This window comes from Lithohypha guttulata, assembly GCF_036872675.1.
Source record: "Lithohypha guttulata strain CCFEE 5908 chromosome Unknown scaffold_3, whole genome shotgun sequence".
Classification (NCBI taxonomy): domain Eukaryota; kingdom Fungi; phylum Ascomycota; class Eurotiomycetes; order Chaetothyriales; family Trichomeriaceae; genus Lithohypha; species Lithohypha guttulata.
In genome coordinates, this window is record NW_027042752.1 from 3,077,364 (window position 1) to 3,102,706 (window position 25,343).

A 25,343-nucleotide genomic window follows, 5' to 3' on the forward strand; every position below is an offset into this window, starting at 1 on the left:
GCAAACGAGTGCCCTTCGTCGGCGCACCGTGCGACGACGACGATCTCAATCCAACGAAGCAGGCGTCGCTTCTGTTTTCCTACAACCAGAATAGCCCTGGTTGTCCTGAACTTGCCGCTAACGAATATCCAACGTGTACACTCCAAGTAGCAAATGAGAAACAACCACGCAAGCCAGTCCGCGTGTGTTGCTCGTTATGATATCTCGTCGACACTATGAAGGTTACTCAAACATACGCACGCTGGACATCATGTCTGCTATATTATGGTAGCCCCAATTATCTTTCCCGGAGACAGCTGAAGCATTCTACTTAAATACATATTGACTACATAGCACAACATGGCAAGAGGAGATGTTCTTGGACCACTCAGAGGGTCCTATACCAAAGGTGAAGTAGTACGAATAGTCAGGTCACGCTCGGGAGCTTCTATCAACAAGCAAGCACAAGGCACCGAAGTCGTCCATGTATCTCCATCAATCAGGAAACGCCCCAATCGACTGGCGTCTTCCTGGCTAGGGACGTTCTGGAGGAGCAAGCCCAAACCAAAATCTGCCACTGATAACGCTGCCCAACAACCCAATGAACAAAATGCTGCAGAACTCAGCGATGCACCATCATACCAAGAGCCCAGCACGAAACCATCTCCCCAACAAAAGCCAAAATCGCAAACCAAATCCTCTGAAGAGCAGCTAAAAGCCCCAGAGTCGGACTCAGAACCAGAAGAGGATCAAGACGCCCAAATCGCGGCAATCCTTTCGGGAAAAATCGACAACGACACCAGTTACGACTCAGACTCTTCAGCCGAGTACTGGCGGACAATCGATTCGCCTTACCATCTTTCAAAACAGACTATCTATGATGGGCAGATCTTTTATGAGAGACAGGGAAGTGGGAGTGTAGATTCGTTCTCTACGTCGATGTATGATTTCATGAAGAGGGCGAAGGAGCTGGAGGGAGTAGAAGGAGGAGGGAGATTCTGAGAAATGATATTGGACGTTCAATGGTTCCAAGTCTTGCTCATAATTTTCTGACACGCAGTATCCATCAATATCCATCAATGCGGGCTTCGTCTTTGCAAAATTCGTTGTGCTAGAGTCGTGAAACGAGATGTGTTCACTGCCCAAGCTTGAAGTCACGTACAGAACATACACTAAATAATCGGTACAAACCCTAGTCCAGCTTGCTGGCTTAGACATCGTTTCCAAGATCGACATCCTCCTCAGTATTGACCTCATCGTCATCTCCGCATAGCAACCTTCCAAGCTCTTGAGAATCTTTCAGAACCTTCCTCGCATCTTCTTCACTACGCGGCTCTTTCGAATCTTCCTGCACCAACTTTATCAAAACCTCTGGCGTAAGCACACAATCGATGTAGCGGCCAATACCAGCTGCTTGTACAGCTTTATCACGTGTCCTGCCCTTGAGTGAGCTCACCACTTCAGCGTCTTCGGCAATCGTCTTAGAGATAACCTTGGCACCACGTGGACCATAGTAGCCATGGTGTATCAGATCGATGGTCTCCTCGGCGAAGAAATGTTTGATAGCTCCTTGACCTTTTGACCTCGAAGCTGCTTCGTCAAGTTTCTTGAGGTAGAATGAGGGAGTTTTGCGTCCGATTACGGGAAGTAGATTCTTGATATGTTTCTGTACACGCTTCGAGGTCCCGAGAGTTGCAAAATCGAGTTCTGGGTAGCCAGCTTTGTTCCAGGCAAGTCTTGCATCGCGCATGCGATGAATATAACAAAACTGTTGCTGCTGGAGGCCGGTGAGGTTTTTAGTGTCTGTGCATGGTTCTGGTAGCTCGATACCCTCTTTCAGGGTCGTACGTTTACACCTCGGGCACATGAAGTGAATCGACGATACTGTCTCTTCTAGGTCTGTGACATCGTCATCTGCCATCAATCTTGCCTCGGTCTCAAGATCAACTGCAATTTCGTTGATAGAGTTTAGTGATGATAAGCTGGAAGTAGAGCCGCGGCGTTCCCTTGCTGGTTCGACAGATACGAACAACTGCTGTGCAATGTCGTCGCTATCGTCCCCGTTCATTTCAGGACCCTCGTCTGTTTGCACGCCTGGCAATGCGAAGGCTCTTTGCCTTCTTTTCCGAGTTGGACTGCTTGCGGGGAGGTCGATTTCCTGCTTCGACGTCTTTGATCGAGGTGAAGAGGTTTGTGAACTTGATAGGTTCTCAAATTTTACGTTTCCTTGCCGCTTCCGCCTAGGCATCTCAGCAGAGCTAGGTATATTGAGATCCGCATTCTCTGTATCATTTTGTGACAACTCCGGACTGGCTCTATATTGAGGTCTTCTTCCTTTATGATACTGCCCCCTCCTTCTCTGACTCGACTGTGAGGAATTCGGAAACAGTTCCATGCTCGATGGTGGTGGTATATTGGCAACCCTTTCGTCTAGTACACTGGTAATGCCTTCATCTTTGTTTCCTTTTAGCCTTTTCGATTCACGTCGGTTTGCATCTGGCCTGCTCGAAGGTAGCCGTCTCTTAAGTTTGGAGGATTGCTGAGTATTTTCGGGAGTCGGTAAAGATTGTACAGCTTTTGTGGACGTCTTGTCCTGATTTTCTTTCTCCTCTTCTTCGTCGCTACTGCCAACTGGTGGTCCGTATACCTCATTGTCAATAGTCAAATCCATCACACCTGCTGGATTCAGCGCAGTTGAGGTTGCGATCAACACCGTGGAAGGAGAAGGCTCAACCTTGGGCAGGTGCAGAGACTGAATCCGTCCTTGAAATCGCTGACCCCCCTGCTTGAGTAGGTTGTTTCGTGCTCGTCTCTTCGCAAGAACTTCCGGATCACTGGTTACCGCAAGCGGTTGTTGAAAGTGATTGTTGGACTTGCTTAGATACGTCCGTGAATAACTAGGATTGTTGCGCATTTGTTGTTTGACTTCCACGCACGTAGAGCTGTACAATCACCGCAATTAGTACCACGAGGTTGTTACAAGAATACCCCACAAGTCATTGACGCGTCGAGCACGTGTCGAACACGCGTCGAAGCGTGAACTCTCCGAGCCCAAGAATTTAAGATGGAAAACTGATGGTTTAATGCAAGTGTTGAATGACAACTATGTGATTCCATACACTATTTCTACAATGTCTGTCGGAACCCTGACTGACCCTCTAGCAAAAGTTCACCTCTGTCTGCCTTGGCATTGTACCTGGAGTATATCCAAAAGTTCTTCAGTACATGCAGAATTGTCAATGCTTGCGTGCAGATCACCGTGATGAGCGCCGGAACATATTGAGGCGCGTCTTGTTGTCGGAAGATGTTTGAAGCTGCAATACCTGGCAATAGTTAGTGGTTGCTGACCAATAGTGCCAGTGGTTCGACTTACCTCCCATAGCTCCACCACCAATAAGTAATGCACTAGCAATGCTTCTCTTCATTTGGCCCACGATGTTGTTGTGCATATATGACAAGATCGTCGGGACATTTGCGTTGGCCCCACAGACAGCCAAGAACACACCTGTATACCTAGCACCTGGGGAAGATCTGATGAAACCCATCATGGCGACTCCAAGTATGGCAGCCGCGCAGTTGAAGATCAATATCAATCCACGTTTCCTATACCTATCGGCCACCCACGCCGTGGCAAACATCCAAGGACAAGCTGCAGCGTATGGAGGGAATGACAATACCTGGCTGAGCGTCACAGAATAATTCATTTCCGTCCTCAGAATGATGGGCAAGAAGAAGCCGAAGCTATACGCCACGGTATTGTTGAGCAAATATAGCCAGGCGTACTCCCAGATCTTCCAATCGCGCAGGTGCTGTTTGATCGTCTGAAAGGTGAGCTTGTCCACCACTGCATCGCCTCGATCTCTTTCGATTCGGCCGAGGACAGTTTTGGCTTCGTCCACAGTAAGGAAAGCTTTGCGAGTGATGGGATGTATTCTTGTGCTCTTGTCTGGAAAATCCACAATCAAAACATATCCCATCAGTCCCAGAACACATGTGATGATGCCCTCCATAACGAATATCCACCGCCAGCCTGCCAGGTTGCCAATTCCATCCATGAGTGATAGGGCCCAGGCCAGAATGTTCGAGAATCCTGAAGCAAGGAGTGCTAGAAGGTAGAAGGCGCTGAACCTCTTTTGTACTTCGTATCTGACGTACCAGCAACTCAGCAGGAAAACACAACCTATCGGAGTCAGCGTGTGAACGACTACAGCGGCAAGGATAACATACCAGGATAGTATCCTGCTTCCAGAATCCCTAGCAGAATCCTGCAGCCCAAAAGCTCGGTCCAGCGATTTGTGAACCCGATGCCGATACATAGCGCTCCCCACGCAACGACAAGACTAGGTAGCCAAATCCCAGCCCCGAGCTTTCGGATCATGATATTAGCAGGAAATTGACTGTAAGAGTTAGTACATAGCGCTTGAGAAGACCCTTGATCGACCTGATTCACGTTCTTTGGTATGGGACAGCTTACAAGATAATATAAGGCACAAAGAACATCATTGTCACCAGGGAGTAACGAGAACCAACAGATAGCTGAAGATCCCCATCCATTCCAGCGATACGGGCGTTCGGGAGGTTGACTCTATCAATCAGTGCAAAGGAGTAGATAATGGCAAGCACTGGGAGTAACCGGATGTCGATCTTGCGCATGATACGTCTGGTTTCCTTGTCTTCCTTTTCACCCGGTGGTGGCGCTGAAGCAGAAATATCTGCTTTGCTGAGCAGATCTTCCACGGGAAGACCATGATCGCGACCCGCATGTGTATTGGTATTGAACTTCTGCTCGTAGTGTCGGAAGTCGGCTTCCTTCTCGGTGTCCATGATAGACGAAGGCATTTTGTTGGATTAGCTCAACGCAATATGACTACTTCGTGATCGCGAGCGGAAGGCAGTTTCGAAGGAGTGCTGCAGCTCAGCAGTCTTTAATGCTCCTCAACTTGCAATAGAGTAGTCAATACTCTGCCCCGTAGCAGACCGTTGACGATCAGCTTGGCGCACCATGTTTCTAAGCCGGAACCCGTCCAAGAAGGCAAGATTCATTTTACCCAGCCATGAGCCTCGGGTTTCCAGAGTAGTCCTGTCCATCCTTGCTACTCGAGTATTGGCCAGAATCACTCAATTGGCTCATATTGAATGCCAAGCAAGAATTGCCTTGGCGACCCTTTAAATCCGTGGGGAAGGAGTACCAAGCATTTTGGAGAAACACCTTGAGAGCTGCTGCCTTGACGAGTCGGTGTACTGGAGGATATGTCATGGTGTAGGTACAAAGACTTCAGTCGCACATTGACGCTGTTACTGTCTTGGTTCCCGGCATTTTCAAGCACCTACAAGGCGTCGGGCAGCTTGGTGTTTGGCTTGTCCTCCCCTGATATACTCTTTGGCCCGATGAGTTCGTTCTTCATAGCCAGCATCCGGACCTTTATGGCCTTCGAGCCAGCACTTTGTACAATATAGGTCACCGTCGCAGCCGGCACAGACTAGCGACGCATCATCGTTGCATATGACACACCATGATTCGATCTCATCGTCTGTATAACCTTTTGACTGCTGCTTTTGAGTCGGTTTGGCTGGCTCAGACATCGTAGTTGTAGGTACAGACGGCAGGTTTAGGCTAGCTAATCTTGACGCAAGGTTGTCATCGGCTGTGACCTCAGAGTAGGTGGGCGGATCGGGCTCTCTTGGAGATGCTGAGGGTAGACCCAGCTTAGCGGGAGATTGAGAATTCGCGATTGAATCGTGCGGATTTGAGACATCGTCCATATTTGTATCTTGCTCATGCTTGACTTCAGGCACACGCCCAATTTCTTCCAATAACTTTGCAATGTACTCATCAGCTTCCTCGTCTAGCTCTTCCTCGGTTGGCTCTATCGGTTGCTTTGGCGGACTTTTCGTCACAGGTTGCTTGAAGTTTGAGCGCTCGTTCCCTCTCTCCCCAGGAGTCGGTTCATCCTTGTCGCCTTGCCCGCCTTCAGCTAGCAACTGCGAACGAGCCTTGGATGTATTGAGCTCACTTTGGGCAGCCTTTATAAGATCAGTAATTTGCGCCTCTTCGTCCCTCTGTAGATTCCAGGTATCTTCGGGACCAAGTTCGGCGAGCATTTCATCCACAGTCTTTCCGTCCTCATCTACAAATAATTGAAATTGATCCTCGTCTTGACCGGCTCCACTTGGTACAGTATAGCTCTCGCCCTGGCCATTCAATGTCTTGAATCGTGAGACTAGATCCTTATGCAGGTCCCGGGCCGGAGCAGAGTCCACTGGCAAGGAAGCAGATGCATTTGGCTCGAAGACATGCCTATGGGTTTAGCATAATGGTCGGAGCACAGTGGGAGGGACTTCTTACTTCTTAGCATCAAGATCAATTGTAGATTGCTTCAATGCATTCAGCCGTGCTAGCAAAGTCTGATCTTTACTCAGGCCATTGTTATTGCTCATGATAACAAGATGTTGTAGGACTGCAGATCAGCCTCAGATAAAGAGCAACCAAATTATTTTTGAGGAGGTTCGGCCACGGCTCAGAAATTAGGCCTCGATGTGCTCAAATAGGGCTACTTTTCATGGATCGATGACGTAATCATACCTAAGAAACAACCCTACACAATACAAACCCAAGCCCTAACGCACCTATTTCCTTATTTTGTTTCTAGTAACGTGAATTCCACGAGAACCGAAGCAGAGCCCTGACCTGACTCAGAGCAATGCTCATTGCTGATTCGAATGGTTGAGCAACGACATGGCGCTCTGAAATGCTTCCATGACTCTCACGTCTGTTTGTCGATTGTCAGTCGGTCCAGGATGTCACGTCGACGTAGCTTACTCACAGTGTTGCTCTTGCTTGATAAGTTCCTCTTCCGAAGACTGCACCAAAGCTGCTTGGGTTTTGAGTCTGAAGTATTAGTAGTCTAGAACGTGGTTTCTTGAGATGTTCATCTACCTTTTCCTCGCACGCTCACCTTCACGCTCGTTCGATACTTCCATCCATAACATATATTGCTGAGCAGATCAGCCACTATTCTTGCTACAAAAACCAACTCACTTTGAATCTTGTGTTGAACTTGTTTATGATCTCCTTTTCTCGGTGCGCAATAGTTGCTATTTCTTTCTCATACTCTACCAGAAGGTCATCCCAGTCGAGTACTTCAAGGTCCGTGTTCTTGGTGTTTCGTCCTTTTAAGTCTTCTTCGAATTGTGACGACTCCTGGTCTAGCTTCTTCCGTGATTGTTCCAGAGCGTCCAAGAAAGATAAATCACTGTCACAAGTTTCGGTTGGGTTTGCAGCCTCTGTGGCACCAGAAGACTCAACACTTTGGGTACTTTGTTTGGAGTCCGTATGCATGGTTGCAGAAGTTTCGGTCACTGGGCTGTATACAGCAGCCGTGTTTGCCAGACCCCTGGTCTCGTTCAGTTCGCGCTCCGGTTCATGTGGTTGAGCCATGGTTGGATTTGTCAATCTGGCATCGTCTAAAGTTATATCACACTCATCATCACGATCTCATGTTCTGGACCGTGAGAATTTCAATCTAAGAGCATATAGAGCGTGGCTCAGCATGAGAGTACTGTAAATATTTAGTCAACAGCCTGGGACGCGACTGCCTGAAAGTCCTGAGAGGCCCGGAGCGGTTGCTTCGCGTAATCATCTGACCTGATTTCCACGTGCAAACTGGCGCTGCGTCACCTATTCTCATGTGCTCTTTCTACCTATTAATTACTTCGCCCAAAGACTAATATTGGTCACTTGTATCTTGCCCGGGCGACCCTTTCAGCAGCCTGACAATGCTCATGTCGTGCTAGATGAACACTTCGGACATGATCACGATGTTCGCGCCTTCTAGGACATACCTAACCTGCGTGTGCAGCAGCAGGCGTGTGCGAAACGAACGGCAACCTGTCTTATCTATTCATCCTGGTTAAGCACGCGCTCTACCTTCGCTATATTACTACAATTATCTACACTGATGCGACATGGACTGCGATATTTGCCAACGAAGTTCAGAGGAGGTTGCAAATCTCATCTGTGCAGCCTGCGCTCGCAATGCTATTTATCTGCCACGGCTGGAGTATGCTCAGATGCTACTCGAGAAAAATGTATTCAGTAAACGCGTTGAGGAAACAGTCGCTCATACATCAGAGAAGGGGTCATTATCTCCTACGCAGTTGAACACAGATCAGGCTGTTTGGCAACTTGAGTTGTCCCACCTTCTTGTGAACGAGACCAAGAAAAAGTTGGCGGAAATCAAGCAGAATGGAGATCAGATTAGGCAAGAATCCGTACGACTGAGAGACAGAATAGCGACTTTGAAGACAAAGATCGCAGAGAAGAAGGACACCTTTACCGTTGTCCGAGACCATGTCCCACAAAGACGCCAGGCTGCGCTTGCCACAGGATCTAGCATGAACTCCAAGGCTTTCTCCTCGTTGTCGAAGCTGCAACAAACTGGTATAGAGAGTAGAGCACAACTCTGTCGAGAAGCAGCTTCTCTGATGAGGCTACGTCAGCGACGCAGGCGAGGCGACGCGAGCACACGCGATCAATTTTCAATAGCCGGACTTACTCTACCCGACCTTCGCGAGGTCAGTAATTTACGCTGTGCTGATCTGACCGCTGTACTCGGGAGCGTCGCACATCTTACTTTGCTCGTTGGCTTTTATCTTGGTATCCGACTGCCTGCCGAGATCACAGAACCTCATCCCGATTATCCTTCTCACACTATCTTCACCCCAGCTGGCTCATATCGAGGTGGAAAATATAAGTTTGCTGAAGTACTTTCAAGCATTTCTCAACCAATCAGCCCATCGTCCTCCACCCATGAACAAGGTCAGTCGCTTCAGCCACGTCCGCTATTCATTGTTTCTGTCGATCGTGATCATAGAGTCTTCAAGTTCCAGAAGAGGGATGAACAAGCTTTCAGGTACCTTACAGAAGGGATTGCTCTCTTAGCGTGGGACATAGCATGGTTGTGTCGCAGCCAAGGCTTCACGGCTGGCACCACTTCCTGGGAGGACATTTGTAACATAGGTCGAAATTTGCACCAACTACTCATCGCTGTGCCGCAAGCACCAAGCATAAGCAGGATACACTCCGACAGGCTGCTACAGAAGCGACCTGTCTCTGCACGGAGAGGCACATCGCTTGCCAATGACGTTCGCAGAGAGGCAATTGGTAGGCTTGGACAAAACTCTGACTTGTTTACTACTAGTCAAGGCACTAAAAGTGTCCAAAGAGACCTTCAGAGTTTATGGGATTATGTATCCTGGTGGAAAATTTCTATACCTCTACGCAAAACACTGCTCACCGAGATCACTAGTGCAGAATGGGAATTACTGCTCGACGAGGAGTGGGATGATGGTGGTGAGCAGTTCGACGAAGCTGTCCTTGTGAAGTCCAGAGGAATGAACGGACATCAGTACGACGATGCCAGAAGCATCATGACCACACGAACCCGGAATGAGGATGAGGCAGCGCGAGTTCCTGGTACTAGTGGCTGGACGAAGCTCAAAAGCCGTGGAGAGCCTGCCTGAAACATGAATCGATAATTCGGTTTTATTGACACTGACCATTTTATGAAGTGAGTGTATCTAGTCGCAGAGCTGAAAGGGGTTGCCGACGAATCAGAAAGTCTGGTGCACTCAATACGCAACCTCCGCCGGACTTGCCGAGCGTGGCTAAGGTCTTGGCTTTGTAACAGATCCGCCCTTAACGCATTGGCCGCTCCCAGCCAATTCGAGGAATTCTCCAACCTCAATCTCAGCCATTTGTGTCAACTACCGCCTGTTCGATGTATGCTCAGGTCGAAGGTTTGCCCAGAGACTTGAGAATGAGATCGACAGACCAACGTGTTTACGAGTCATGCGAAGATAGTAGCCAGCCTTCATGGTTCAAATACTTCACACCCGCAATGGATCGACATCTCTTCCGCGCATGCGTCAGGCAAGCTTTGTTTGTAGCGATCTTTGTTTGATCTCTGAGTCTTCGTGAAGGCTTCGTATACGAGGCGTCCGTTCCTTTCTTCTCGCTCCTTTCCCTGCGTCAGATCGTGGTCACCTGCTAACTCAGCACAAAACCCTTCTGGATCTACTCAAAGAAACATATAGATTCACTCTTTATAGATCGGCAACTAACATCAATCACGATCAGTTCAAGTTCTCGGATCGAGCTGCGGATCAGTTCAACAAGATTAATTCATTCCATCTGCGCATGAGCGTCCTTACTATGAAGAACATTCTCACTACCGCAGTGCTGGTTGCTGCGTCTGCGTCTGGCGCTTTGGCGGAAGCCAATCTCATCAACGGCAATTGGTATGGCAAACCAGTGGACAAGATCGTCTACACTGGCTGGGGCCAAAGTGGTACATACAATAAGGTTACCGACATGACCAATGGTCAATGCAAGTTTGAAAAGGTCAACTATGACGGCAATCTAGCGCCGCTCAATGGAGAAGTAAGTCCTAGCTTATCTCAAATAGTTCCAGTTACTGACACACAGGTCACAGGTTTCGTGGCACTTCAGAGGTCCCATGCATCTGAAACAGTTCGCATTCTACACACCAGGTTCTACAACCAAGCGCAGCTTAAGGCAAAGTCAACATCAGAGGAAGCATGGGCACGCGCATGGACATCAGGAGAGAGCAGTCGGTGACATCGTCACGGCAACAATAAATGGAGACGTTGTTACCTGGGTAAATACGTTTGGTGGACCACCTACCGACTCGCCAGCCGCTGCAACACCTGCTGCTGAGGCCGCCAAAGTTGCGAGCCAGGCTCCGAAACCCAGCCCGACGAGTGCCCCAAAGGTTAATGCTGGTGCCGGCAACTGGGGACGACAAGCATACTACAATGCTGTTAAGGGCACTGCGGATAGTCTAGTCTTTTTCAATAACATGGGCGGCCAGGGTTCCGGTGTGTTTGACAACAATTTTGGCAATTCTCTATCATATGCGGCTTCAGATGCTGGTTCTGGCTCGTCTTCTCCTCAAGTTCTTGGCGACATTCTTCTGGGTGATAATGTCGAATTTAGCATATATACTGACAAGCCTTGTGAGGGGAACAGCTGTGGCTACTACCGACCAGGCTCAGTTGCCCACCACGGCTTCGGCGGTGAATCCAAGCTCTTTCTACTAGAGTTCAGCGCACCATCATCCAATCTGAAGACTGGCTTCAATGCTGATATGCCGGCTGCCTGGATGCTCAATGCCGCCATAGCCCGGACCCAGCAGTATGGAAAGTGTTCTTGCTGGGACAGCGGATGTGGAGAATGGGATATCTTCGAGGTTCTCGACGCTGGAAACACAAGGATGAAGTCGACTCTTCATATTGGACCCAACTCTGGAGGAGAATCAGACTACTTCGAACGACCCCTCAACAAGGAGGAGACGCTCAAGGCTGCTGTCATCTTCGATAATGCCAATAAATCTGGTCATATTGTGAAGTTGCCCAGCGACACCAAATTTGATGCAACCATTTCTGATCAGTTTATAGCGGATCTTGGATCAAATCTAGCTCCAGAACTCACGAAGGTCTTCAAGCTTGCATCGTGATAAGAGCTTGCTCTGGAGCTGTTACTGGATGAAACTTGGCATTGTTGGGTATATGATATAGAGATAGACCTGATCTACATAGAGGCCGAGCTAGAGCCTTTGGTTCCTAGAATTCGATGAACATCATGCATTCTCAGCTATATCTTTTTTTCCCTACATGGATTTTATTGTTGCTGAGGTTCAGCTACCTGTGTGTTCACGTGGTTTGGGGCAGGATCGATTTGTAGCGAGGTACAAGTACGGAGCACGTGATCATTTGCTTTGTGTTGAGGTTTTATTGCTCAGGTCGATCTTCCTCAATTGCACAACCTTTGAGGTGCGCAGCACCTATGGTATCGAGGGGGCGTTGACTCCAGTCCATCTGTGAGGCTTGTAAGAGCAGCATGGACAATACCTGCTCAGTGTATTCGTTCGGGTATTATCATGGTTGCTCCTTCCGCGCTGAATAATTTACACCACTGATGACCTTCACTGATCCAGCAAATCTGACATCACTATTCTCACATGATAGTATAGAATTGAATACCCATGATTCACGTGGTCAATTCGCTTGCGCTGACTTCCTTCTTCGACCTGGAGTAATTGCTCTACTTCGGTTTTAGTCTAAGTAATGAGCAGTTCGGCGCTCTCAGTTTTGTTCCAGCATGCAATTCTCACCTCACAAGTGAACATGCCAGAAAGTGTATTGAAATCAGAGTTTACCTCACCTTACAGTCCCTTCAACCTGCCGTCAACTTTTGACGACAATCCTGTGTCTGGCAGCGAGTCCAGGACCACGTCTCTTGACACATCCCCGTATAGTCCTGCTCCGCCAGTGCACCTTGAGCATGCATGGACCGAGAAGATCATGAAGGCTGAAGATAAAGGTGAGCAGATTTAACACTTCATGGATCAATTGTCCTCTGATTGAGATCTTCAGAAGAGACTGACCCAGCATTAACATCCAGCCAAGCACGTCATTTCAGTACAGAATTCAATATGTATCAAGATCTCACCATAGATCCTGCACGCCGAAAGCTGATGGAAGAGCTAGCGGATAATATGTCATCGCGAGAAGAAGTCAATAAATGGCGATCATGGAAGAACTACACTGTGCTGGCCACATACTTAGACGAACCTCCTTTCAAGCGTAGGAAGACTCCAATCTCAGCTGAAAGTCGCGATAACTCTAGCACGGACTAGGAGTCCGTCTCCGAAGGTTCGCGAGAATCAGGCTCTGAATGCACAACAACTGCTCTTGTTGTCTTGCCCGAGAGGTGTCAACATCGTTCGGATGGACGCCGGCTCAGTACTAAGACTATGAGCCCAACAACATCACTTCGAACAAGCATATCACCACCGTGTCGACCCCGCACCACAAGTTTTTGTCATCGTCCGTACGAACAAGTCGATAAGTTCCTCGCATCCCTCGCAGAAGAACTCTATCAGTCAATCCTACAAGACCTATGCCCCGACAATATGCGAGGCTCCCGCTGCAAAGACCCCGAAAAATGTCTTACTCAAAACCACATCTTCGCCTGCCCAGACTACGCGGTCCACAATCCCTGCAAGCACGAGAAAAAAGGCCATCTAACCCACTTTGGATACAAACACACGATCAGTGGCTGCATGGCGAAGAACAAGAACGAATGCGGCAGAAGACATCACGATGGCCGACCGTGTCGCAGGCTGGTCGTGTACTTCCATATTCGCGCCAGCTGCGTTGTGCTGAGAGGTGGTGAGTATTGCCAGACTGATCCTTGTCAGTATGGGCATGATTGTCCTGAAATTCGGAAGATGGTCATGGTGCGGGCTAGTTGACATAGATCAAGAATAGCGTTTCGGTTTGGCTCGAAAACCAGCGACGGATGTAATGCTGGTGCAGCTCGTTTGTAAGCAACGCAACATCACGAGCATAGTAAGGCTTCAAGTAGAGAACGAAAATAGCAGTACAAAACCTAGTGTATAACACATGAGCTGAAGGCATTCCATGCTTTCTATACACCTTCTCTAAACTAGTACTAACTCATCTTCCTCAACCTCCTCGTCGCCTCCGCAGCCACAACCGCACAAACAGCACCTATAAACAAACACACCGCAATACTATTCACCCCCTCTAATTTCAAGAACTTCTTGTGGTCGTCCGCCACATCACCTTCCGTTCCACTTGTTGCACCACCTCCTCCTCCTTCCTCCACCACAGTAGTCCTGCTCGGCTCAAGTAAAGAGAAGACAACCCAACTTATGAACGTTCCCACGAATTGCGGGAGAGTGGTGTATACGTTCAGGACGCCGAGGTATATTCCCGCTAGTTCGCCTGTTGAAGAACTCGTGCCATCGTCGTGAGAATGTGATAAGTGCAGAACACCTGATGAAACCACGCTAGCTGAGCGTACGTGCCGATTAGCGGTCTCGACGAGTTCGATATCATCGTCTTCGTCGTCAATTTCCATGCTCGGTCGGACGGGGACGTAGCCTCGGTTCGTGGCTGCGCCAGCAGTGACGCTGATACTACCATTCGCATTTCCACCATGCGCGAGCTTATTGATTTCGATGCCCATCTCGGCAAAGGGGGCCCAGCAGCTTACTGCCCAGGGTAGACCGCAGAGGGCGACAAGGGTAGTTGCGAAGGCGAGGCTGCGGACGAAGGGTGCCCAGACCATGATTAGGGCGAATGCGAGGTTGGATAGACCCCATGTTGTGACGAGGTCGGGCTTGTAGTCGTAAGTGGATAGTTTTTCGTAGATGCGCATGAGGATTGTTTGGCATGTTTTGCTGAGACTTGGTGGAGGGCGAGGTGTGAATCGTCCTCGGGAGGATTTGCTGGCTCCGTTCATGCCGGTGCCTGTTTCGTCGTCATCTTCGGGCTTGCGCACGAAGTAGGGCATTAGGACGGAGGAGGCGAATGTGATGACGCTGAAGAGTACCAGAGCTAGACTGCCTAGTCTTCCGATATTGCCCAGAGCGTCACCGCCTTGTGATTGGTTTTGTTTTTCGGGGTGTTCGTATCGGTAGTAGGTTTCACCAACCCAGGTTGAGCTGTAGAAGAGAAAAGGAAACCATCCAATCCAGCCCCAGAACTGGCACCAGCATATCATCTGGATGCGAGGTGGTAAGTTCCAGATCCGCTTCCACAGGCTAGCGAGGACGCCTGTGATACCAGAGGTTGAGTCGTCTTCCGATCTACGGAGTAGGACTCGTTCCTGCACGGCATAGCAGGTGGTACTTATGGCGAACCATAATCCTAAGGTCGCAACGAGACACATCTTTTTGAATTGAGTATCGCCTCCAATCCAGGTAGGTAAGATGTCCACCAAGGGTAATGTGCCAATCATGAAGCCAATGACATGTCCCGACGCAGCCATTCGTGCTGCCCAAGCTGAACCAGTCTGCTGTTGCTGGGTTGGGAGGACATCGACAATGATACTCCGACAACATGCTTGTACGACGTTGATCGCAAAGTCGAGGGCGTAAATGGAGAGGACGGCCGTTACTATTACCACCTTCTTTCCGTATTGTGAATCTGTTGATACAAAAATGCTAACCAGCTCTTTCGTCCAGCCCAGTAATATCAGACACAGACTTGTCACTGCACTTCCTCCGACCATAAAGGGTCGCCGCCGCCCATACTTTGACGTACATCTATCAGCCATCGCACCTACGATCGGCTGCACAAGGAGACCTGAAAGAGGCCCTGCAATCCACACTGCGCTGGTAGTAGATTTTGACATGCCTAGACTTAGGAGGTAGGGAGTACAGTATGTCTGTTCGAGGCCCCATGTCAACTGTAGACCGATCAGACTGAAGGTAAGGAGGATCATTCGTACAGGCTCGCTACCACCTCTTATGCGAGGTGTGCCAACCCATTCTGCTGCGGCTTTGCGAGCCATAACGGCGTCGCTAACAAAATTGTCACCGTTTCAGCATGGACGTCGTAAGTTGACTGGGTGTTCTATGCGCGCTCACGACGAAGGATGAATCTGTGGTGACCACGTGTGGAGAGTCGATACTGTCAGTATAGGGTTCGGCGCTGTGAATGGCACAGAGGGGATTCGACTGTGTAACGAGGGACGTGGTACATCTGCAGTGACAAGGGTGCTTGAAGTCGTTGCATATATATCGGTAGCAGTTTCCGTGTCTCGAAACTCGAAGATCGTCCCTCAGTACGGAGTAAACTTGAAATGCTAAATATGCCTGGCGCATGCATCTGCAGCACGCGAGTCCGGGGCTCAACAGGAGAACTGAATACAGTCCGTAAATGACGTATGCACGCGTTGTGCACAGCTCAACAGAATGGAAACCATGAGTGTTCAGGAAAAGTTCTTTGTTAAACGACTGACAATAAGCTCGTAGATACGTTTACGCTATACGATGAGTTCGCAAGTCTTGTGGTGAAAAGTTGTCATGAGATCAATCCTGAGAACTCTTAGTGTCGAGAATGTACTTTTGCTAGGAGCTCGCTACTTATACATGCACAAAAACTACCATATTGGACATACTTAGGTGTCATGAAGTGCATTGATTCTCGTTCTCCACGTCTATTAAACCGTATGAGGCATGCACAATATTCAGCTGCGCATGGCCAGCGTCCGCCAGTACGTACAGAAGGCTGTAACGTATCGACACTCAAGTGAATAAAGGTTCTGACATTGTGTTCTTCAAATATATTTTCCAGCCACCTAGACAGCAGCACCAGAGATGAAGAACCACTTGTCGACTGATCCGTCAATCTGAGCAGGAGGAAGGTTCTGGCTCTTTGGGATCTTCGCAGTCTCGTTGGGGCCGACTCGGTCTGGAGAATCTTGAACGGTAGTGTTGGCGACGTTAACATCACCTCGTTGTGTCTTGCCCTTGACCAGCCTTTCCCAAGCATCGCTGCACTCGCGGATGACCTCTTCAGCATACTTCTTGTTCTTGCACTCACCAGAGAAAGCAAATTGGTTCTCTGGCTTTCCGTCTGGGATCTTGTAGATTCGGAACCATTCGTTGGTGGCTCGGAGGAGACCTGGCAGGTGTCGCTCAACGTCCTCAACGTCGTTTAGTTTGGGAGCAAGTGGATCGTTAACATCAATGACAATGACTTTCCAGTCAGTCTCTTCCTCATCGAGGAGAGCCATAACACCGAGGACTTTGACCTGCTTGATCTGACCAGTATAGCCAACAAGCTCACCAATCTCGCAAACGTCAAGCGGGTCGTTATCACCCTTGGCCTTGGTCTCTGGGTGGACGACATTAGGATCTTCCCATGTCTGGACAAAGTGTCAGTGCTGCAGTTCTCAGTTTGCAGATGTGAGACATACTCTTGGGAAGGCACCATAGTTCCAGAGGTAGCCCTTGTGTGGGAAGCAGTTTCGAACGAATCTGAGCTTGCCCTTCTTGATATCTTGCTTGATAGGGTTGAGGAACTCGTCTTTCGAGATCTGATTATTGTTAACTTCCTACTGCTCGTTCGGCTTAATCGAGTCTGCCTACCTCTTGCTTTGCGTTTGACCATCTTGGGATTTCAACAACCATATTCAAGATAGTTTGCTGCTCATTGGCATACAGAGGGATGTCGTGGAACGGAGAGACGGGTTGGCCATCCTTCTCAACGTAGCATCTGTACTCGAGAGTGTGTGGCTGCCCTATCGTCCGTGGGGTATACGGCGACGGGGTCTTGCTGTAGGTGTATAGATTCATGTCTGGTCTTTCAGTAGAAAAGTGACGGGCTATAGCTTGTGACCTTTGTACAGCTATATTGGAGGGGTTGTTGGGAGTGGAAGCGGTGGAGGGAGGGTCTTTAGAAGCCAGCTTTGCTTTAAATTTTCGAAACTGCAGGTACGACAGATTCCGATTTCGTGATAAGGTGGGGTCAAATTGTCTGCGGCAGGTGCGACTCGTGGTGCATGCGGGCTCGATCAGGGTCTTGCGTAGTAAGGTTCTTATCGATCCAGCAGGTGCATTCGGAATGATTGCGAAGGACATGTGAGAGACACTATGTCTATGTGGCAGATTTATAGCCTTATAGTATACGATGAGCTCACTTCCTGCAATAAGCTCTTGTGTTATGTCCGAGGCTCGATGACTTCTAGAATCGTAGAAATCTCATACTAGGGGCCCAGGGTCCGGCAGTTCAAGATGCAAGACCGCAATCCTGCAGCAAATGCAGGATATTTGCGGCAACCTTTTGGAGATCGCAGTGAGTCGAGAGTATAAAATGTAAATGTAGTGAAGTCAACGCCGCAATAATATCTTGTCGAATATACACGACACATATATGCTGTCAGCCGCTCGTCATGCGCAGCGACTACAGCAGACCTCTTTGCGACTGGCCAGATCCATAACCATGAGCGCGACTACAAATGCCAACAGAGGCAGCAGTTCGCCTTCCACAAGTCCTACGCTGTCGCATTCTCCCACCTCAAATGCCTCATCTGCCCCTACCCCTCGTGTACCCTACATTCCGATACCTCGTCGTGGTGTTGACTATCGCGGAAAGATAGTGCTGGCGCCTATGGTACGATCAGGTGAACTGCCTTCTCGTCTACTAGCCCTTCACTATGGCGCTGATCTGGTCTGGGGGCCCGAGACGGTTGACCGCTCTATGATCGGCACTAATCAGTCAACCAACCCTCGAACTGGCTGCATTGAGTGGAAGCGTTGTCCGACTGCGCATGCCCATTCTCCAGTAAAAGAGGATGGAGAGAAAGAAAGCGTGATATTCAGAATAGACCCACAACGAGAATCAGATCGACTCATTTTTCAGATAGGCACGAACAGTCCCGAGCGAGCTGTGGCAGCAGCAGACCTCGTAGCCCCTTTCTGCTCTGGTATCGACGTCAATGCAGGCTGTCCGAAGCCATTCTCGACTGATGGAGGCATGGGTGCTGCGCTGTTGACGACTGAGAATGGTGACTTACTTGTCCGCATCCTCGAGGCGCTTGTGGCAGAGGTAGGGAAAAAGCATGAGATTGGCATCAGCGTCAAAATACGTCTACTGTCTACACCTGAAGAGACTTCGACATTGGTCAACAAGCTATGCAAGACAGGCATTACCGGCCTCACTATACATTGTCGTACTCGGCCCATGCGGCCACGAGAACGTGCCATCAGAGATCAGCTGAGAACGATTGGTGAAATATGTCATGCGCATGGTGTAGCTTGTCTAATGAATGGGGACGTTGCCTCTCGTGATGAAAGCGTAAAGCTAGCTGCCGAGTATGGTGTGGATGGTGGTATGATAGCGACTGCTGCGGAAGCCAACTCTTCAGTCTTCCTTTCAGAAGAGCAGGGAGGCAAGAAACCGTGGCGAGAGGTTGTAACACAGTACATGTTGTTTGCGATCTCAGTCGAAAACAAATGGGGGAACACAAAATTCCTGCTATCGCAGCTAATGCCCGGCAAAGACCCAGCATACTTGAAGGTATGCCAGTCGAAGAACTATGTTGCCGGTTTGACAGCACTTGGTCTGGACCAGAATAATGACCTGTTAGAGGCAAGCAAGAAGCTTGACAGCATATTAGGTCTCGATGGACCTAAAATTCCTAGGACGGAATTGAAGAAAGCCAACAAGGCCGCAAACAGGGCCAAGCACGAAGCAAATATCGCAGCGAAGAAGAAGCGGCAGGCTGACGAAATGGCTGCTAGGGAAGCAGAGCAGACTAAACGTGGGCGAATGTCATCACCTACGAGAGACCAAAGTCAGGAGCCGCAGAGTAGCAGTGCAAGAAGTCCGTTACGCAAAGCTGAGATTGCTGCTGAGAATGCAGGCTTTGAAGGTGTTGGTCAAGGAGCTTTGCAAGTTGCAGTGTGACAGGATCTGGATTGGAAAAATGTTGAAATGCGATCAACATATACACAATTAGAAACAGGACGTGTTTTGTCAACGACAGCCACGACGAGTGCTTGACGATGCTGTGACGGTTGTCTACCCTTGTTATCTACACCAATCAGCCTCCAGTCATCTCGAGTGAGCCCGGTCGCAGTCTGGGACTTCGGTCTGAACTGATACGAGCATCAAGCGCTGCCGAGGAGATGAGTAATCGTTCAACCATGATATTGTGATGAAGCAAAACCTCCAAGCGTCAAAGCAGATCTTACATTTTCGAGTTCAATGATTGACACGGAGAGCAACATCATCTAGCTGGCTCGTGCTGTGCTAGTGTGTTTGTGGAAACGTTCGAGCTGTGGGTTGACGAAGAACGACATTTGATACATCGAGTTCACACGTATAGTATACATGCTGAGCTTGCTCAAATTAGAGCAGATACACCTCCAGCTTGTCAAAAATCCGACATATGTGCTCCAAATCGTTCTCAATGTCATCAATTCACCATATTCCCTGCGCCACAAATGCCATTGTACAGCCTCTTCTCTTCCTCACTTGGTCGTGCTTCGCTATGCGGTGCTTCTTGACATTGATCATCGAATATGATCTGAAGGCTACCCGGAGCTCGTGCTGCATCTAAGCGAGCAGCATTGCAGCGACACGTACGTCGAAATGACTCCTCGAGTATCAAGCCCCATGCAAACCTAGACAACCTGATTCACTTCTATAATCCTTTCTTCTTTCTTTCTTTCTTTCTTTCTTTCTATACCTCGTCCTTCCCCAACCCTCATCAACCCTGCAACTCCTCCTTCCTCCCTAATATCCTCGCATGCCTCGCAACCTCCTCTACTATTTCCGACAACTGAGTCTGCTTCTCTACCTTTCCACCCGCTTGTGTTACAGGCGCCTGCTCCGTCCAGCTATAGCTCAATTTCTGGCCATCCTTGAAGCCCAATTCTAGCTTTGCGGGCTGTGTAGAAGATCGTGGTAGTACGCTCTTGGTGATTTTGATGTCTCGTTGGGCTTTGGCGGGGAGGAGTTGGAGGAAGAGGCGTGGGACGTGGGCTGATTTTGAGAAGGGGTTGAAGCTTGTTGAGAGGGTGGTTAGGTAGGTTGTACGCATTTTGAGATGTGGTCGTAGCGAGATGAGAGGAGCTTGAATGAGCGTTGAGTAGGCTCCTTGTGCGTGGGACTGGCTCAGACTACTTCGCTGATTCAGGTTCTTCGACGGAGTTGTTGTAGTAAAGAGTGCCTTAAGGTGCTGATTTGTATAGGTATGGATCACAATGCGTCTGCTATAACTGTCCTGATAGCACGTTTGGCTATTCAATCTGCACGCGACAGTGGCGATATCAACCAGCTAGAAGAAGTAGCGACTTCGAGAAATAATTCTCAACAGTAGGTGAATGATACTGCCCGTCAGCAACTCTTCTTGTCGATACTGTTTCTGGACATGGTGTTTGCTTAATTTGCACAAGCAGCCCGTTATGACGATGTGTTCGAGTCCCTCAAACAACCACACTGCTCAATACTCAGCAGATTCCTGATCAATTGTCAAAGATGTCCTCCGTGTCTGTGACACAGCGTATACAAACGCTATCAGACACGTATAAGGCGACACTGTCCCTAATCCAGGAATTGCAGAAATTTCCGAATGGAGGCAGCTCATCCACTGACGATCTGGACGAACAGAGGCTAGATTTAGCCAATACATGTCACGAGAGCCTCAAAAGCGCAGAAGAGAGTCTAGAATTGCTACGTCAAGAAGTAGACGACTATGACGGTCATATGAACAGACGACGACTAGCCTCACCTCGAAACGAAGAACAGGAACGAAATGCAACGACCGTGGCACGATTAGCTGAGGACATTCGTAGTGCCAGGGGTGCTTTTCGCCGAGCACAGCTGCAGTCGAAGAAGAACCTCGATGCTAGGAAACAGAAGGAGCGTGAGCAGCTCTTTGCGAATAGGCGGACTGGCGCAAATGGATCTGCGACTGCACCGGGGAGACAACGAGGCCATGAGAAGCTGACGCAGGATGAACTTGCGCAGGACGCTGCAGAAGATGTCACAAGAGCGCTGAGGAGAACACATGCTTTGCTAACCAGCAATCTACAACAGAGTCAGTTCGCACAACAGACGTTGGAAGAATCTCAGGAACAGCTGCAGGGTCTTTCAGAAAGGTACACAGGCACAACCGACATGCTGCTGAAAAGTCGTACGTTAGTGAAGACGCTGGTAACAAGCCAAAAGAGTGACACTTGGTATCTGCAAACCAGTGTCTATATCTTACTAGGGACAATCGCTTGGCTGGTATTCCGGCGATGGCTATACGGTCCACTTTGGTGGTTTGTGTGGTTACCCCTGAAACTTGTGTGGTGGGGCTTTGCTTTTGTATTTGGCGGATCGGCCGCCACAAAGGGCACGGATTTCATGAGGAATGATACCATGGCAGTTACTTCACAAACTGGACTTGGTGTCTCGGACAGCAGTATGAAGCCACAACGAAGCATCCAGCCTTTCTCAATGTATGGCGCAGGTCAAAAGGAACCCAAAAATCCTGAAGCTGAAGTGCCACCTAGTCCAGAAACTGTTGAGCATGTCAAGAAACTGATAGATGAGGCCAAAGAAGGTACTACTGTAGCTAAAGAGGACGACGATCAGCCGAGGAACCCGAAGAAGAGAATGATGGAATTGGAGAAAGAACAGGCCAGTCTTAGAGAGGAGTTGTAGATTATGTCCATCATATCGAAACAATAGATTTTGCTTGCTATTGATTGTTGACACTTCTCGCCCTGGAGCTGTACATCGAGTTGCTATTCGTACAGCGAAAAGGCAGACTTACGCGTCAAGGACTCAACGCGTATTGTCGCGTCATTTACGCGATCTCCGCTACATTGGCAGGTACGTCGTATCGGCATGCTGCTTCCTCTTACAGTTCATAACATTAACCAATGAACCTACCACCGATTTTGCTCGGTATGACTCAGAGACATTGCTGAGATACTGCATCCTCCCGATTTGAGTCTAGGTGTTCACCAATCCACTGCATAATCCGCGCGGCTGAACCTTCACCATGGCATCGTTCTTCGACAACAAGGCCAGAGCCAAATTGGCAGCCGAGAAGGGCTCCAGCTCTACAAAACCTGGAGTAGAGACCACTGTCGCACCACGAATGCAACCATGGGTTGAGAAGTACAGACCGAAAACTCTTGAAGACGTAAAGAGCCAGGACCATGTTGTTGACGTGCTTCGACGCATGCTCAACAGCGCTTCTCTACCACATCTTCTCATGTATGGACCTCCTGGAACAGGCAAGACTAGTACGATATTGGCATTGTCGCGAGAATTGTTTGGCCCTGAGCTCTTCTCTTCCAGAGTACTTGAACTTAATGCTTCGGACGAAAGAGGTATCACAGTCGTCCGAGAAAGAATAAAAGTGTTTGCTCAGCAGGCTCTCATGCACGCTCCTGCATCAAAAGAATATCGCGAGAAATATCCATGCCCTCCATTTAAGATCATCATCCTGGACGAGGCGGACAGTTTGACACAAGATTCGCAGAGCGCATTGAGAAGAGTTATGGAGAACTACGCCGCTGTCACACGAATTGCGTTCTGCTGCAATTATGTTACGAGAATAATCGACCCCATTGCCTCGAGATGTTCCAAATTCAGGTAAGCTGAGATCAAGAATGACACAATACTGCGCTAACAAAGGTTGCACTATAGATTCAAAGCACTATCGGGAGGAGCTTCACACGGCCGAATAGCTGAGATATTGAAGGCCGAAAATGTTGCTTACGAAGACGGAGTTGTTGAATTGACCTTGAAGTTGGCCGACGGTGATCTTCGAAAAGCACTACAATTATTACAGAGCGCTGCAAGATTGGTCGGTGCTACAGCTACTGTACAGAATGGGCAGTCGAATAAAAAGAGCAAGAAATCAAAAATTGTGGATGATGAGGATGAAGAGATGGTGGACGTGGACTCGGACAAGCCTCCTCCGCGGACCATTACTCCTGCCATTCTCAACGAGATTGCGGGTGTTGTACCACCACAAGTGGTGGACGATCTGGTCTCTGTCATGATGAAAGGCGCTACTCAGAACTACAAACGTATTTCTACCGCTGTGGACGATCTAGTCGCTTCGGGCTGGGCTGCAACAGAAGTGCTCTCTTCTCTGTACCAGAAGCTCATATATGACGACTTGATATCTTCACAGAAGAAGTGCAAGATCCTGCCAATTCTATCTCTCATGGACAAGCGATTACTTGATGGGAGTGAAGAGACTCTTTCTATACTCGACATGGTCTGCCAGATCTCAAAGGTGCTTGCTGCCAAGTGATCTTGTAATCTCTGAATTGCACAACAGTTATAGGGATCATGCCAAGAACTGGTGCTGGCTCTGCTTGTCGTGTTTCAGTTACGACCTAAGCTTCTACAAGCTCACTGATGGAACGCCTAATTTAGACACCACTGCTCGACGTCGAAACCATGCTCTGGGTATCAGCATGGTGTATTGAGCAGGAGCAATTAGAGCAATCCAACGAACAGTGTCAGAGTCTCAGTCGGCCAGGTCCCGATTTGAAGAAGCAAATCTTCTAGTTACTGCCTGTACTTCAGTGCATACCAACGCCTTCTCTGTTCAAGACGTGTCAGCCAGGCAGCCATCTCTTTCCTAGCCATGTTGCTGAATCAACGCTAGAGACAAACCAATCCTTGCTATTAACAGTGGCATTACCACGGGACTAAATTTTTGAGATCTTAACTCCTACCAACTTTATTTCCGAAAAAGGTTGGGCGAACAAAGGCTACACTCATGACTAAGTAGCGAAAGCAATCGCAGTGAAACGCCTGACGTGTTGGCGGAACGTGTAAGATCCGAACACGTGCCGTTGTCCATACCATTAATATATAGATCACCTTCCTCCTCCTGTCACATTCAAACGAGAAAATCGCTAATTGGAGCAGAATGGCTGATTCTGCCACTCATAAAAATCCCGATAATCCTAACTATTCACAAGAAAAGACCTTCAGAAACTACACCACTTCGGATGCCGCTAAATATGCTGCCTATCGTCCATCCTATCCACCTAAGCTCATCGAGCTCGTTCTATCTATACACAATACAACCGGTGGCCATACCTCTCATGTCCTCGATATAGGTTGTGGCCCAGGGATAGCAACGCGACAGATAGCTGAGCACTTCCAATATGTCACAGGCATAGACGCTGGGGCCAGTATGATCACCAAAGCTCAGGAGACCCCATGTTCTAGTGCAACAGGTGAACAGGCGACCTTTCTTGTCAGTAATTCCGAAGACATTGACAAGCACTTCGAGCCTGCAAGTATCGACCTCATTACAGTTGCTACTGCAGCGCACTGGTTCGACCTACCTAGGTTCTACGCTGCGGCGAGCAAAGTGCTAAGACCTGGAGGCAGTATTGCGCTCTGGTGTGGCGGGAACTGGTTCGTGGATCCGAGAACGACACCAAATGCGGAGCAGGTACAGGCCGTCTGGAGAGATTTAGAGGAGGAGATTCTTTCACCGTTCGATATGCCTGGGAACAAGCACTGTCGGGAACTCTATGCCAACCTTGACATGCCATGGACCGTCGATGCCCAGACGCCTGAGTTGAAAGACGAATTAAGTGTGTACGACCGTGATGCCTCTGTACGAAGGGAGTTCAATGCGGACGGACAACCGGACCCAGACCCTATCTTTGTCGAGAGCAATGGCTTCATGATGTATAGACGTGGGCCGGTGGACGCTCTGAGCAAAGCTTTAAGCACGTCAAGTTCTGTCACGAGGTGGCGGGAGGCACACAAGCAGCAACTTGCAAGAGGAGAAATTGAGGATTGTATCGCCAAAATGTTACGTCTGACTATGGAGACTATGGGGAAGACTACTCAAGACTTTGAGCAACAATATCTTGACTGTGGTGTTTCTATGGTATTGATTGTGTTGAAGAAAAAGACAGCTTGATTGACACGACATATTCAAAGATATCGCTATGGAAGATCATCATGCATTGATCATG

The 25,343-nt window shown here is 48.9% G+C and overlaps 12 protein-coding genes across 12 annotated transcripts; 6 read left to right on the top strand and 6 right to left on the bottom strand.

Annotated features, from left to right (window-relative positions):
- Positions 1-1,189: 1,189 nt before the first annotated feature.
- Positions 1,190-2,893, bottom strand: LTR64_004913 (uncharacterized protein; the record flags this gene model as incomplete). The annotated part of the gene is made up of 1 exon (XM_064899256.1): positions 1,190-2,893. One exon carries the CDS (start codon positions 2,891-2,893, stop codon positions 1,190-1,192), a length of 1,704 nt encoding a protein of 567 aa, XP_064755213.1.
- Positions 2,894-3,105: 212 nt separating this feature from the next.
- LTR64_004914 (uncharacterized protein) lies at positions 3,106-4,818 on the bottom strand (the record flags this gene model as incomplete). Its single annotated transcript, XM_064899257.1, has 4 exons — positions 3,106-3,302; positions 3,353-4,159; positions 4,207-4,376; positions 4,454-4,818. 4 exons carry the CDS (start codon positions 4,816-4,818, stop codon positions 3,106-3,108), a joined length of 1,539 nt encoding a protein of 512 aa, XP_064755214.1.
- A 480-nt stretch (positions 4,819-5,298) lies between these two features.
- On the bottom strand, positions 5,299-6,417 carry LTR64_004915 (uncharacterized protein; the record flags this gene model as incomplete). The annotated part of the gene is made up of 2 exons (XM_064899258.1): positions 5,299-6,277; positions 6,326-6,417. 2 exons carry the CDS (start codon positions 6,415-6,417, stop codon positions 5,299-5,301), a joined length of 1,071 nt encoding a protein of 356 aa, XP_064755215.1.
- A 267-nt stretch (positions 6,418-6,684) lies between these two features.
- Positions 6,685-7,417, bottom strand: LTR64_004916 (uncharacterized protein; the record flags this gene model as incomplete). Its single annotated transcript, XM_064899259.1, has 3 exons — positions 6,685-6,749; positions 6,804-6,840; positions 7,019-7,417. The coding sequence occupies 3 exons, from the start codon at positions 7,415-7,417 to the stop codon at positions 6,685-6,687; spliced, it is 501 nt and encodes a 166-aa protein (XP_064755216.1).
- Positions 7,418-10,192: 2,775 nt separating this feature from the next.
- Positions 10,193-11,516, top strand: TOS1 (target of Sbf; the record flags this gene model as incomplete). The annotated part of the gene is made up of 2 exons (XM_064899260.1): positions 10,193-10,420; positions 10,473-11,516. The coding sequence occupies 2 exons, from the start codon at positions 10,193-10,195 to the stop codon at positions 11,514-11,516; spliced, it is 1,272 nt and encodes a 423-aa protein (XP_064755217.1).
- Positions 11,517-12,186: 670 nt separating this feature from the next.
- LTR64_004918 (uncharacterized protein) lies at positions 12,187-12,698 on the top strand (the record flags this gene model as incomplete). The annotated part of the gene is made up of 2 exons (XM_064899261.1): positions 12,187-12,382; positions 12,487-12,698. The coding sequence occupies 2 exons, from the start codon at positions 12,187-12,189 to the stop codon at positions 12,696-12,698; spliced, it is 408 nt and encodes a 135-aa protein (XP_064755218.1).
- Positions 12,699-13,516: 818 nt separating this feature from the next.
- LTR64_004919 (uncharacterized protein) lies at positions 13,517-15,385 on the bottom strand (the record flags this gene model as incomplete). Its single annotated transcript, XM_064899262.1, has 1 exon — positions 13,517-15,385. One exon carries the CDS (start codon positions 15,383-15,385, stop codon positions 13,517-13,519), a length of 1,869 nt encoding a protein of 622 aa, XP_064755219.1.
- Positions 15,386-16,174: 789 nt separating this feature from the next.
- On the bottom strand, positions 16,175-17,174 carry IPP1 (Inorganic pyrophosphatase; the record flags this gene model as incomplete). Its single annotated transcript, XM_064899263.1, has 3 exons — positions 16,175-16,744; positions 16,796-16,915; positions 16,968-17,174. 3 exons carry the CDS (start codon positions 17,172-17,174, stop codon positions 16,175-16,177), a joined length of 897 nt encoding a protein of 298 aa, XP_064755220.1.
- Positions 17,175-17,820: 646 nt separating this feature from the next.
- Positions 17,821-19,287, top strand: dus2 (tRNA-dihydrouridine synthase 2; the record flags this gene model as incomplete). Its single annotated transcript, XM_064899264.1, has 1 exon — positions 17,821-19,287. The coding sequence occupies one exon, from the start codon at positions 17,821-17,823 to the stop codon at positions 19,285-19,287; it is 1,467 nt and encodes a 488-aa protein (XP_064755221.1).
- Positions 19,288-20,862: 1,575 nt separating this feature from the next.
- On the top strand, positions 20,863-22,035 carry SEC20 (Protein transport protein sec20; the record flags this gene model as incomplete). The annotated part of the gene is made up of 2 exons (XM_064899265.1): positions 20,863-21,520; positions 21,599-22,035. 2 exons carry the CDS (start codon positions 20,863-20,865, stop codon positions 22,033-22,035), a joined length of 1,095 nt encoding a protein of 364 aa, XP_064755222.1.
- A 343-nt stretch (positions 22,036-22,378) lies between these two features.
- RFC2 (Subunit of heteropentameric Replication factor C (RF-C)) lies at positions 22,379-23,647 on the top strand (the record flags this gene model as incomplete). The annotated part of the gene is made up of 2 exons (XM_064899266.1): positions 22,379-22,977; positions 23,032-23,647. 2 exons carry the CDS (start codon positions 22,379-22,381, stop codon positions 23,645-23,647), a joined length of 1,215 nt encoding a protein of 404 aa, XP_064755223.1.
- Positions 23,648-24,274: 627 nt separating this feature from the next.
- Positions 24,275-25,338, top strand: LTR64_004924 (uncharacterized protein; the record flags this gene model as incomplete). The annotated part of the gene is made up of 2 exons (XM_064899267.1): positions 24,275-25,255; positions 25,309-25,338. The coding sequence occupies 2 exons, from the start codon at positions 24,275-24,277 to the stop codon at positions 25,336-25,338; spliced, it is 1,011 nt and encodes a 336-aa protein (XP_064755224.1).
- Between the last annotated feature and the right edge of the window lie 5 nt (positions 25,339-25,343).